Below are 14,307 nucleotides of genomic sequence, written 5' to 3'. Positions count from 1 at the left end.
AGATAAGAAGGGGCGCAGCCAGAAATCGCTTTGTAAGCAAACATCAGAGCTTTGAATTTGATGCGAGCAGCAACTGGCAGCCAGTGCAAAAGGATGAGTAGCGGAGTGTCATGTGCTCTTTTAGGTTCATTAAAGACCACTCGTGCTGCTGCGTTCTGGAGCAGCTGAAGAGGTTTAATAGAGTTAGCTGGAAGCCCCGCTAGCAGAGAGTTGCAATAGTCCAGTCTGGAGAGAACAAGAGCTTGAACAAGGAGTTGAGATGCATGTTTAGATAGGAAGGGTCGGACCTTTCTGATGTTGTAGAGTGTGAATCTGCACGATCGAGCAGTTCTAGAGATGTGGTCAGAGAAGTTTAGCTGGTCAGCAGATATTAAGCACACAGTCTACTAATACTCAAAGAGACCATCAAAATGTGTGTGATTACTGTGTGTGAATAGGTGTTGATTACTGTTCAGAGAGAGCACAGCTGAAATATTAGATAGTTTTTATGTATGTCACACATTTGATTCATTTTTCTCACTCTGATATTTGTGCTATTTCATGATTTTAACAATATGTAAATAACGTACATCAATTTGTAGGTGTGTCCAAATTTAATTATGGGCCTTAGACATAGATGCTTGTCTGATTTTAAATGTATTAAATTAGCTTCTTTTAGTCTTATACTGTTCACCTAAAATCATTTTTTTTTGTAATAATTTTCACTCCCTTGTCTTTCCATCCCTGTTTACATTTCTATCAAATACTATCTGCATGTGTGTGTGTGTTAGAAATCAAGATGACTTTCTCTTCAAAGCTCTTAAAAGGGCTAAAAAACATTTATAAACAGTATAGTGTAGACATTATAATGGCAAAGTTTAATAATCAAAGTGTAAAATCTAAAATGATTTAAAACATTGTATTGTTTGCTGCAATATTAGCACTATGTTTTTTGTTTTTCTGTTTTCTGTCTCACAAAAAACTTGACAAGCTGAGACAACGGCTGCAACGAAATGATTTCAACCCTATGGAATCCTACATAACCGGTTTAGTATGAAAGATGATAGATTGTGGTTTGCTGATGGAGTTTGTACATACAGTAAAGCACTAAAAACATCGACTGAATTCTTTTACATTTGTTCTAAACAATTACATTATATCCCTTTGGTGAACAGACAGTAATTGTATATATGGAGAAGAGCAGAGGGAAGGCATGAAAAGGATAGTAGCCTACTCCTTAGTGGCCTGCTTATCAGTATTTTCTTATTTGAGTGCCATTACATTAATGACAATTAACTTTTCAATCCCTGTTTCCAGCTAAATTAATTTACAGTTCTCATATGTATCTATCTGCCTACAACCCCAAATCAGAATCGAGTTGACACAGTATGGAAAATGCAACGTGGTGTATGTGTGTGAATGAGTGTGTATGGATGATTCCCAGTTATGGGTTGCAGTTGGAAGGTCATCCGCTGCACATATGCTGGGTAAGTTGGCGATTCATTCCGCTGTGGCGACCCCAGATTAATAGAGGGACTAAGCCGAAATAAAATTAATAATAAAATAATAATAATAATAACAACAACTAATGAATAATAATTATTTATTATAAGTTAGAATTAATTAATCAGCAAATTTTGCTACACAAGCTTACAGAAAACCAAGTAAAACGGTCATCCGGTCAGTAAATTGAGCCAACTGATTCCCCTTTTATTTTGTAACCCTCATACTGAATTGGCCTGCTGTGCCCTGCTAATAATGTTATGTCAATCCTCGCTTGTTTTCCTCACAACTATATGTTATGACTGTTTTAGTATTCCACTATAGTGCACACATCCTAATGATATGTTATTTTCTAATTGGCCTTTTACTCAAATGAGCCATTCATATGAAATAGAAATAGGCCTACATGTCGCATTTTATTGCAGGAATTAAAATGATAGTTACAGCTATGTTTACATTAAAATAGCAACAAAAGTTGCTAAAATGAGTCATACGGCGGTGAATTACTGCCTTCTGGAGGAAAAAAAACAATCTGTAATGCAACCACTAGATGTCCGTACAGCTGTATATAAATGAACACAAACGTATGCTGCTTGTGCCAGATATTAGTCAATCGTGTTTTTTTTTCCAAATGAGCCTTCACTCAACATGGCACATCACATAAATATTTAGATATTTCTCTTTCTTTATTTATTTGTACCATGACTTCATTATTGAATTATCATTTTCTAAAGGAATTATTACATCAAGTGGTGTGTCTGTACTGCACTAATGTTGTAGAGTTTAATTTACTGTCTTATTTTTATTTTTATGATGATTAATCTGTTTTAGCTATTTGACAATTAATTATCCAAGTTGAGGCTTTGTCAATTAGTTGTCCGTTTTGTGGGTTTGTACTATTTTTGTGTGTTTGGATGATACAAAAATGAAAGATTATTGTGATTAATTGAATTCCTTGTTGTCTCTTGACTTGACACACCTATAATACAAAAATAATCTGCAAACAGACAAACATATCCCACACATATAAAGTATATGAAATCTCAAACAGCGATTGTAAAAAAAAGAAAGTGAAAGCAAAAGTGCACTTGCCTTTGAAACAGTGCTTTTGTATTTTAATGTCTCCCCCTTGTGGCTTCTAATAGAAATGCAGCAGTAACTTCCAATTTCAAAGATTTTGACGTCATTGTTGTGGACATGAAGGTCAAAGAATTAATTTCATTTGGTTTTGTTGATTATGGAACGGGGGCTTTACATAAAAAGAAAACATATTTTCTTAATCTTCTTGTCTTATTAACAAAATTTTATATCCATAAATGTAAATTTTTAAACCAAAAACCTTTTTTTTATTTTTATATTTTGCTTACTGAAATGCAGTATAACTTTGAAACAGTGTCTAACTCTTTTACAAAAAAGGCTTTAAAAACAACTGAAATTTGTAAATTATATAATCTTTTTCTTTAACGTGTAATGTATTTACCCCTCCTGTTTTTTTTGTTTGTTTGTTTGTTTGTTTGTTTGTTTGTTTGTTTTGTTATCTGTTGTTGTTTCTTTTTCCAAAAATGTTGTTCTTTTTGTCTCTTTAATTTCTTGTTAACATACTGTGATTGTATATTCTCATTTTCATATATTGATAATAATAATAATAAAAAAAAGAATTAATTTCATCCACAGCAAGCGAAGCTGGTTCTTACAAACCTGTGATTTCTACAATATTACATCTTTACAATGTCACAAACTTATCAAAAATGCTGGTTGTCTATGAAAAATCGGACACAGGATGATACCATATTCATGGATGGTAATCAGTGTCATGGTTTGATAGTTTTTCTGCATCTGGAGTTTGGCCTTTTTATAAAGATACATGACTGAATTTATACAGACAAACGTTTATCAGAAGCTCCACACTCAGTTTCTTCCTGACCTTCATCCAACAACAATCAGCCGCCAATATTGATGGAGAACAGAGAAAAACAGCAAAAGGGATAAAGCAAGGAAGCTCCAATGCAGTAAAATAATAAAGTGGCAGCCCAGAGGCCTGATATAAACCCTTTGGAATGTCTTTGATGGCAAAAACTTCTGGCCAGCAAACACTGAAAATGACTAAACAAGATCAGAGCAGTGGGAAAGACTAGAAATGTGTTGTGAAAGACTGGAGGAGTCTGTGAGGGACTAGTTATAGCCAGAAATGACTCAATCAACCAAGACTATAAGTAGGAAATAACTAAAGGCAGGTTATTGAAATTTTAGAAAACAATCTACACCTTGGGTCTGCGTTACTTACTAAATATTCAATGGCCCAGAGTCAATTATTCCTTGTATAACACGGTTACCACACCGTTCAGATGTCACCCTTCAGACATTTTTTGACATTTATCAGGTTTTAGTGCTCAAAGTGCTCTTTGAAATTGAAATTATTTTAAATTACCCAGTTTAGTGATGTCAAAGTGATTATTCTAATATATAATGTCTCTCTCTGTCTCTGTCTGTGTGGTGTGAGAGAAGTTTTTGTGGTTTTTCTTTGTGCTGAAGAGTTTGTGGTTGTATTGTCAAAAGACTTTGCTTTGATGCTTTGTCAAATAAGCAAATGAGCTGCTAAAACCTGTGCAGGGATGTATCTTGTCATGTAAGCGAGTTCATCTTCTATATTCAAGTCAAATGTTGTTAGCAGTTACATTGAAAAGCGTATTTCAGTAGTAAGTAATGCAGTTATCTTACTAAAATCTGCAATATTGCTAATGTTCAAAGTTGAATTGGACATAGAGGTCCATTTGGACTCTGGTCCATTTGAAACACTTGATGCTCAGTTGCTGACCTGAGCAAATATTTTTCACTCATGAACTATTGCTCATGTTTTCATATCCCATGAGACAAACAAAGGGAAAATAGCTTTCAACTTTCACTCACTGTGGTTACAAGTGATAGTCACATGCTCTAAACCATAGGTCTCAAACTCAATTTGTGGAGGGCCGCAGCTCTGCAGTTTTGCTCCAATCATAATCAAACACAGCTTATCCAACTAATCAAGGTGTTTAAGACTGCTTGAGACTATTAAGCAGGTGTGAGTTAGAGGAGCTAAAATCTGCTGAGCTGCAGCGCTCCAGGAACTGAGTTTGAGACCACTGCTCTAAGCCTTTAAGATAAGCTAAAGATGCTTCACACAGTCATGATATTAACACACACACACATGTTGAATTTTCATGTTTTATGAGGTCTTTCCAAAGACATATTGATGTTCATATTGTACAGACTTTACTTCTGTCATCTTCCCCAACCCTACCCCCTAAACCGCACAGAAAACATTTGCAGATTTACATTTAAGTGAAGTTTTTTAAACTAATTTCGAGAGGAGCACGTGATATAATTGACAGCCGCTGGCCACCTATCTACACTCATTAGTTAGCCAATCAGATCTATCCTAACTCACTATAAGTAGCCTAGCTAGATATTACTCCCTTATCTTCGTTTTCCGAAGAAACCCCCCATCCATCCCTTTCTCCTTTACAAAAAAGGGGAGCTCTCGAGAACCACCTGATCTCGTACTCCCCTCACATGCTCTATTGACCTGGCGGGAGCCCTGGGCTCAACTATCTCCGAGCTTAGGGTTCTCTCCCGGGACAGCATGCCAAACCTGCTTACAGTTGTCAAGCAATATCTAAGTGTGAACTCTTGAAATTAATAATAATAATAAAAAAAACTTTGTACTGTGTGACCAAAAAATGTGCATGAGTCAAAAATACTGGCATTGCTACACTTGTGGGCAGGGGCGTGGCCTGCAAATTCGAGCCCTATAGAAAAGTTTTTCAAGAGGGCCCCCCAATGGATAAGTGAAGAGGAGGGGGGAGGTTGTTTTGCAGAAGATGAGGTTAGCAATCTCCGAGGTGGGGGGTTGTCAAAGACATTGGGCCCTATCATATACCCGGTGCAATGTGGCGCAAGGTGCGACGCAATAGTTGTTTGCTAATTTCTTGATGCAAGAGTCGTTTTGAATCACGCTGTTTAAATAGCAAATGCATTTGCGCTCATATGTGTGCCCCTAGGCGTTCTGGTCTAAAAAAAAAAGGAGGTGTGTTGAGGTGTATTGCTGGCACGTTGCTATTTTGAAGAACTTAAATTCAATAGACCAGATCAAAGCCGGTCTATAGTCCAGTGCAGAGCGTGTTAGTTGTGCGCCTCACTGACACACTGCTTAATACACACAGGATGTACAGCAATACGCAAATATCTTTACAAATGAAAAATAATTAAAGGAATAAAATATTACACAAATATTATTTTCTATCCTACATAAATATAAAAACCATACTTTCTTCATCTCTAAGGGCTTTTTCAGTTTATTTATAACAGTTTGCTTTCGTATAATGTTATTATTATTATTATTGGCAGTATTATTGTAACGGGGAGACTGACACGGAGGGATCCATTTTGCAGTATTTATTAGACACAGTTCAAACACAAACGTCCAACACGCACTAAAGTGCGAACACACATCAACAGCACTCAATAAAGATCGTGGGGCTGGCGGCTGACACAGAGTGATTTACCAGGCATAGATCAGTGGCAGGCGGCATGGTTCAGAGTCCTTATGACAGGCGTGGGTCGAAGGGCAGGCAGCGTGGTTTAGAGTCCGTGTAACAAGCGAGGGTCGAGGGCAGGCAGAAGGCAACTCAGGGTAAGAAACAGTCCGGGGTAATGCACAGGAGATCAGGCAGGAAAGAACGCTTAGTAATGCTGGCCGGGGCTAAACAAGACTTCACCCTGAACAGTGGTTTGAGTGTGGCTTATATAGGTGGCGTGGGTCATTACCGGGATTCAAATCAGGTGTGAGCACAATCAGTCTGTGAGGATGATGTAATGCTAGAAGTCCGGAGATGGCGGCCTCTGCTGGCCAGCGAGGGGAATGACTGGGACCGAGTCGGTGACAATTATTAATTATATGCATATTTATATTTGTTTTATTAAAACAAGCTTAGATTTGTTCACCTGTCAGGTTGTAGACCATATGGGGCACAGTATGTGTATTAGGATTTAACTCAGGTTTTTAACCACACTTCATTATTATTGTTCATTTATTCGTTTGCTGGAAATTAGAATAAATCTTTGTGCTTAACAAATAAAATGAATTATGTAGGCTAATGGATGTCTGTGCGTACAAAGTTTCCCTATCCACGAAAGTGAAAATAAATAATGAGAAGGCTCATCGCTCATTCTCGTCCTGTAGATGCTCTGTTTAACTGTTTTCTTACTATTGAACCGCTCAGTTTTTCCACCTACAAAGTCCGCCATGTAAATAGCAAATACGCTATGGTGCGACGTAACTGACTCTTAAAGGGAATGGGAGATGAGACTCTGATTGGTTTATTTTCAAAACACACCTATGGGGTGTGACTAGGGATGGGTATTATTTTTAATACATGTATTTAAAATGCTTATTTTTAAATACAAAATAGTATTCAGTAATTTGTCTTTGGGGTTGATAAAAATGGGTTTATGTTTTGTATCAAAATACTTCAGTGTCTTGTATTTTTGTATTGTAAAATACTTTGTAAGAAGTATGATGATGACATAATAAAAACAGGGCTTTAGATTGGTGCTTGCTCAGTTATTTGCCTAGCCTTGAGATCTGAACAGAAATTGATTAAAAAGGTGGTTAATGCTTGAAGTATGGATGGAAATTATGCAACACAAGTAAAGGGTTCAATTTTAATGATCTAGGTGCAGAGTCTAAATTGCATGGCGCAAAAGCATTAAGGGCGTGTCAGAATCCACTTTTGCTATTTTAAGAATGGAAACATTTGGTTTGCACCACGGCGCATGGTCTTACAGGTTTGTGCTTATTCTCTTGTTTCTCAAAATAGCAACGCTCCAACAATGCGCCTTAACACACCTCCTTTGTAGACCAGCACACTCATGAGTCCTTCCAGTGGCACAAATTGATTTACTATTTAAACTACGTGGCACAAAACAGAAAAATTAAGGTTGCACTAGTCTGAAAATAGCAACACATCGCGGCAAACACATCTTGCGTCTTATTGTGCCGGGTGTATGATAGGGCCCAAACAAAATAACTGACAAATGTCATGGGTAGATCTGGGAATAACTCATTAAAGCAATCATTAAAAATAGTATACTGCACAGTGCTAAGACCAGTCATATGTACTGGCAGTTTTTAGTAATTTGGGAGTAGCATCTTTGCTTAGGGAATGAGATGGACTTAAATATCAGTCCTTAAGAACAGAATGTGGAGCCTTCAGCACATAATCATTCTCAGTCTCAGTGCTGCAGGTGGAAATGCAGAGGAACTTTAGAAATATAAAACAACTAAAAACTGTGTACTGGTGTTCACTAAGAGGGTAAACGGACTCTTCCAGTTAAAGAAGAACTGAAATTATCTTGGAATAATGAGTATACTGTACAAATAATTGTAGTTTTAGATGGATGCCAAGATGCCAAGAAAATAAGACAAACAACACACAAATAAGTCTTACAGTGGCAATTCTTACGATAGACAGTTTCAAATGCCAGTAGATGATCTGCAGATACAGTATACAGTTAAAGAAGAGATGTCAAAATGGCACAATACAGTTCATGAGACACAAATATCTAATAATACTCCAGTCTATACGGCAGCAGCAGGATATATATATGAGCAGTTTATTTGCCAAAAGTGATAAAAAAAACGTTTTTTTGAGATTTCATGTTTCATGTTTATCATGTTGTGTGTTAAAGAGTATTGCAAAAAATATGATTTATGGAAATCTCTAATACTAGAGATTTGAGTAGTTTTCAGACATGTTCTACATTAGGTTTTGACGATTTCAATTGCAAACAAATCTACATTTATTGAACAAAAATAAATAATATAGCATCTTCATATACAGTATCACCCTTTAAAGTATAAGACTGTTAAGAGATGGTTGGAGTTTTATTGGCCACACAATGGATGGAAACACATTAAAGATATATAGTACTCTATTCCAACTCATTATCTGCATTGCATGGTTTTCACAGTGATTAAAGATAACATCTTCCAGACAGGACTTTCTGTATGAAATCTGTACAAAATGTATGCTAAAATGAAAGAGAAAGTCAGTTTAATGGTGAAGGGATTGATAGAATATGCCTATTAATAGAATGTTTGCGAAGAAATGTGATGCTTCCTTGTAAAAGTATTTTGTAGTATTTTCAAAATACAGTATTTTATTTTGATACACTTATGGCTGCTGTATTTTGTAGTTTATTTTGTTGCATGTAAAATGGAGGTATTTTGTATTTTATTATAGTGGGTTAGGACTGGTTAGGAATCCCCCCTTCCACCCTTACTTCTCCACCTTACCCTTCATAGGGGGCAAGGTGGCCCAGTGGTTAGCACTGTTGCTTCACAGCAAAAACGTCACCGGTTCTAGTCAGTCATGACTGTGTTTGTCCACCAGATGCCACTGTAGTTCGCCAGCAACCACCAGTGGACTGCAGTGGCTTTAGAACTACATTTCCATACATTCTTTCGCACACACACCCGGTCTGTCATCTACACTGATTTACAACCACAGCTGTCTCCGTTCTCCGTTGATTACCTGGACTATATATTCAGTCATTCATTCTCTGTTTGTCAGTTGGTCGTTGTCGTCTTTGGTATGTTGTTCCTGATCCTTGCTCTTGTATCTTGTTATAGTCTAGTTCGAGTTTAATCTGTCTTAGTTTCTTGTTTTGTTTGTTTGTTTGTTTGTTTGTTTGTTTGTTTGTTTGCTATTTTGTAGTGATGGTGAAATGAAGCTTTCTGAACCAGTGAAGCGCTCGACTCAATTGTATCGGGAAAAAGGTTCGTTACTCGAAGCTTTCTAAATCAGAGCTCGATGAGGACCTCTTCTGGTGAAAGTGTGGGAAAGCACTGTGTTGCCATAATGTCAAATGTTCATAACTGACCAACTCATTCATGTAGTAATACAACAACAGCAATATAAACAAATTACTCAATTACTGTAGTTTTTACACAAGATATATTACATTACACAAGTGATGACTGTGGTAAAATCCAAGGTATTCAAAAGTTTATCATAATACAATTAGCCCTGCTCCAAGCGGGGATCAAACCAGCGATTCCTGTGTGGGAGGCGAGTGCTCTAGAAGGATGGCATGTGATTGATACTATAAGGATGCGCTCGCCAGATGGTCTCTGTTAAAGACAATACTACGATATGCGGTGGTTTTCTTTAAAGATAGTTGTAAAAAAAAAAATGCTAATAAAATTTAGTATGGTTCAAAACCTTTTTACTAAAAATTACTATTGTATTTTAGTTTAATTACTGGTGTGTGGGACTGGTGCAGTGCTTTGAAACAGTACAAATGTATGTAATCGACGCCTAATCTCTCGCTATACACTTTACTATAAGGGTGTTTAAACCTTTGAATCAAAATTTGAAGCAGTCACGTGGGTATAGGCGAAAATGAAGCTTCGAACGTCACTGATCACGTGATGATGGCAAAACGAATCAAGCTCCGGTACACTGCTTCACTGCGAGATGTATCGTTTTTTTGATACATGTTTTGAAGCCTCGGCGCACAACGTCACATCACTACTATTTTGTTACTTTGTACTTTGGATTTTTGTATTTTTGTCACTTTCACTGCACTATACATCAATTAAACTGCACTTGGATTCTACACCTGTTTTTTGTTCCTGTTTTGATCCCATAACATGACATAGTCCTTTAACAGACCGGCGGTCGTTTCTGTGCGTAGTTTGCATGTTTTTCCCGTGCTCGCGTGGGTTTTCCCCGGGTTCTCCGGTTTCCTTCCACATTCCAAAAAGATGCACTTCAAGTGAATTGATCAATCTAAGTTTAGCACTCATCATGCAGCATATCTCTTCATAGCATTCATTTTAGTCATCAGCTCTTATCAAGGGGGGAGTTGTCGAGATCTACCTGAGCTCAAAGTTCCCCTCTTGCCCTGCAAACTGAAAGGAGCCTAGGGCTCAAGGACCTTTTGGCCTCAGGGCTGTCTCCCGGGACAGCATACCAAACTTTCTTATAATCAATCATCAGCTAAGTGTGAACTCTTGAAAAGACATTTCAGTGTGTTTTTGCCCATCCCTGTGAATGACATTTGCAATCTCCGAAGTAAAGAGTGGGGGGTGGGGAATCTCTGGGCCACCCCACAACCCATCGTTGGGCGCCTAAACTGCCAGGGCCCTATGCATTCTGTCATCCTTTTCCCCCCACTTACAACGCCCCTGCTTATGGGGACTTTTGGTCCCCACAGTGTGATGAATACCAAGACCACACACGCATTATAAAAAAGCCACCTCAACACTTGGTTAGAGGTGTAACTGTTGTCTGACTGTGTGTGACGGGCATTTCTGATCATCTCACACCGTTGACAAAACAAGGACAGAATCATACAACTAGAGCAACGATTTTCTCAGGTAAGAAAACGGTCAATATAACACTTCTGTCATTAAAAGTTTAAATATTTCTTTATAAAGTTCTGCTATCCCACCAGGAAATTATGTGTTTAACAGACATCTAGTAGACATCTAAGCTTAGACGTCTTGGCTATACTCAAAAAATGACTTTTGCTGTTTGTTCAAACTAAAATGAGTTAAAAAAAAACGGGTTTTACTAACAACTTAATTGTTTTAAATGCTGTCCACTTAAGTTAACTTAATCAATTTGTGTTGGGTCAACATGTAGGAATTGTGTGGAAGGCTGGAAGCCAGCATTTTCTTACAGTGGCTTTCTTAAAGGGGCAAAATTTGAGAATCTAATAGACATCTAAGATTAGTTCAAAACTAGACTAATCATCAAATAAACAGGAATGATTGACTATGCATGCGAGGTCTGTCTAATCTGTGTATTTGATGACTGGTCTACATTAGGACTATTGTTAAACATCTATTAGATGTTTACTGACAGATCAAATTTAACTCGTTTATTTTAGCCAAGATGTCTATGTTTATGGCACGGTGGCTCAATGGTTAGCACTATCGCCTCACAGCATGAAGATCACTGTTTAATATCCTGGTTGGGCCAGTTGGCATTCTGTGTGGAGTTTGCATGTTCTCTCCGTGTTGGCGTGGGTTTCCTCCGGGTGCTCCGGTGTCACCCACAGTCCAAACACATGCGCTATATGTGCTAAATTGGCCGTAGTGTATGTAGTGTGTGTGAATGCAAGAGTGTATGGGTGTTTCCCAGAACTGGGTTGTGGCTGGAAGGGGAACCAATGTGTAAAACATGTGCTGGATCAGGGCCGGAGTGGGACTCCTTTTCAGCCCTGGAGTTTCAAGCCTTACACTGGCCCACCTCAGTTCACGACTGACTATATTATAATGAGGTCATTTCCAATTCAGTTTCTAATGACACTATCACGTCTTTTTCAAGGACACAGCTGCTTTAGAACTTCAAATGTTTTTCATAAATATGAGAACATTGAAGGGTAGCTATATCTCCAACACTATTCTTTAAAACATCACGATGTTCTTTCCTGCAATATCTGAATATATATTCTGTGCAAAATTCTTTATAGACATCCAGTCTTTTGTAATGGTGGTCACACAAAACATAAAAATAAAATATGTACATCTATAAAAGCAACCCAAACAGTATTATACTGTATGTCTGTATACTGTTTTAAGTGTATGTAACGCTAAAAAAATAAATAAATAAAATAAATAATAATAATAATTTACTCAGGGGAGGTTCGAACTTGAGTCGGCACAACGTAACACAACGTGCTGACCACAGGACCACACTGGCGCTGTTAGGCTGATGCATTTGGAAGAAAGATCTGCAAGACTCTTTCAACCACAGTTTTACTTTATATTAGTGGCTTAATTTTTTTCTCCTCTTTTTAGGGGAGTAAAATGATTTTCATTAAGCAGGTGTAATATTCATTTATATTAATTGTTCGACTTTTTATATTCACTAAGGTGCCACTGTTTGGGGTCGAATGATAGTTACATCCTCATTAACCTACAGGCTTAATGACGATTTTGCTCATGGGGCTGCGAGGAAATGAATAAAAAGAGCTGAGCTGCGGCAAAATAATTAAAAAAAGAGCGAGGCTATGATCAAATAAATAAATAAATAAATGAAAAAAGTGCGACTGCTGAGAGTGCAAGCAGCTACGGACACCGGCCCTCACGGCCAAAAAACAGACCGGCCCACCGGGAATTCTCCCGGTCCTCCCAATTAGACAATCCGGGCCTGGCTGGAATAGTTGGCGGCTCAGGCGACCCCTGATAAATAAGTGACTAAGCCAAAGGAAAACGAATGAATGAATGTCTATGTTTATACATCTATTAGACATCTATTAGACATCTACTAAAAGTCAAACAAATACAATTCTTGCCGGGATGTGTTCCTGTTGTCTTTCTAATGTTTCATGGTCTATATGTTACTAAATCTAGATGATCTGAGGAGTTCAGACTGAATCAAGATGCTGGTGATCATTGAAGCTCTTCTCCTCATCTTAGCAGCTCTAGAACAGGTGAGCTTGTGTTTTAGGATGAATGTTAAGAACATATTTACTGATCTAGTGATTTTTACGATTGCTGTTTCTGCAGGATCACACAGCCGCTGCTGTAGATCGGATAATTTCATTGGATATGGCACCAAATTCTGTCGATGACCAATATAAAGGCTGTAGAGACAAAATGGCAAATCTGGTAAAGACCGAATATCTGAAGAAGGAAATGAGCAACTCGGAAAAATTCAGAAGAGCTTGGAAAAAAGGGGAAGATTTTGTCAAGGACCAAGTTGATAGTTTGACGAGAAATAATTTAATTGCAATTTATGTGTACAGCGATGCTAGTGTATATGATGATTTCAATTCTAACACTCGCAGTGATAAAATCGAGTACAAAAAAAAGAAATACAAGTGGTATTCATTTCACTTTCTGTTGACTGAAGCGGTTCAGGTTTTGAAGAAAACACAAAAGAAATGCTTTTCAACTTTTCGTGGAACTAAAATTGAGTTTAACAAAAATGTGTTGAACAAAAAGGTTCGTTTTGGCTCGTTTGTGTCATCGTCTCTCGATCGTAAAATAGCGTCATATTTCGGAAACAAATCATGCTTTGAAATCAAAACTTGTAAAGGTGCAGAGGTCACGAAATATTCCAAACTTCCGCATGAGAAAGAGGTGTTGATTCCTCCGTATGAAGTTTTTAAAGTCACTGCTGTCAGCATCAGAAAAAATACAAATAAAAAAAACCTTTGGTGCGACACTGTGTTCACTTTAAAATCCTCTGGGGAAAAAAGTGACCTGGACTGTGCTCTGTTTATGAAATCAAACAAGACTGTAGCTAAATACAATGTCATACATTGAATTTCAATGTAAATCAATGGGGTGTGCATAGTTAGTGTTTTTCAGTCACCAATAAACTTCTGGTGAAAGGTTTATGTGACTATTTTCAATTTCATAAGGCTTCTTTTAGAGCATTGATGATGTTATTTAATTAAAATACAATCAGTTAAATAAATTTAAGCATTTATTTAGTTGTTCAAGTGCAAAACAAGATGAAAGACCGTTTAAATGCAAAACCCGTCAGGGGGAGTTCAGAAACGAAACTCCATTGGAAATATTGTGGTAAATTTCCATATTTTAAAGATGTGGGTGCCAAACAATGATATTTAATTCAGTGCTTTTAGTCCAGTCTGAGACCAACTTTATATTGTATCCCAATCAGGCAGTGAAGATCATTGATTTTCCACAGAAACCAGATGTCAAATGTGGTGAGTTTATAATGGCTTGACAGTTCACTGGAAGCGCTTGAGCTGGTTTACTGAAAATTAAAAGTCCCTGTGCATATACCCCATTGTTTTTCA

General features: G+C 37.4%; 1 protein-coding gene across 1 annotated transcript; it reads left to right on the top strand.

Annotated features, from left to right (window-relative positions):
* Window positions 1–10,849: 10,849 nt before the first annotated feature.
* On the top strand, window positions 10,850–13,904 carry zmp:0000000997. The gene is made up of 3 exons (NM_001328098.1): window positions 10,850–10,906; window positions 12,890–12,969; window positions 13,046–13,904. Exons 2-3 carry the CDS (start codon window positions 12,919–12,921, stop codon window positions 13,805–13,807), a joined length of 813 nt encoding a protein of 270 aa, NP_001315027.1. The 5' UTR covers window positions 10,850–10,906; window positions 12,890–12,918; the 3' UTR covers window positions 13,808–13,904.
* Window positions 13,905–14,307: the final 403 nt, after the last annotated feature.

Source organism: Danio rerio, chromosome 3, assembly GCF_049306965.1.
Source record: "Danio rerio strain Tuebingen ecotype United States chromosome 3, GRCz12tu, whole genome shotgun sequence".
NCBI lineage: Eukaryota > Metazoa > Chordata > Actinopteri > Cypriniformes > Danionidae > Danio > Danio rerio.
This window is presented reverse-complemented; position numbering and strand designations above follow the sequence as displayed.

Bases quoted from the DNA above. Each gene is read 5' to 3' on its own strand.
- zmp:0000000997 (NM_001328098.1), top strand. From the start codon at position 12,919: ATGCTGGTGATCATTGAAGCTCTTCTCCTCATCTTAGCAGCTCTAGAA. The intron at 12,970-13,045 runs GTGAGCTTGTGT...CTGTTTCTGCAG, and splicing joins TCTTAGCAGCTCTAGAACAG to GATCACACAGCCGCTGCTGT.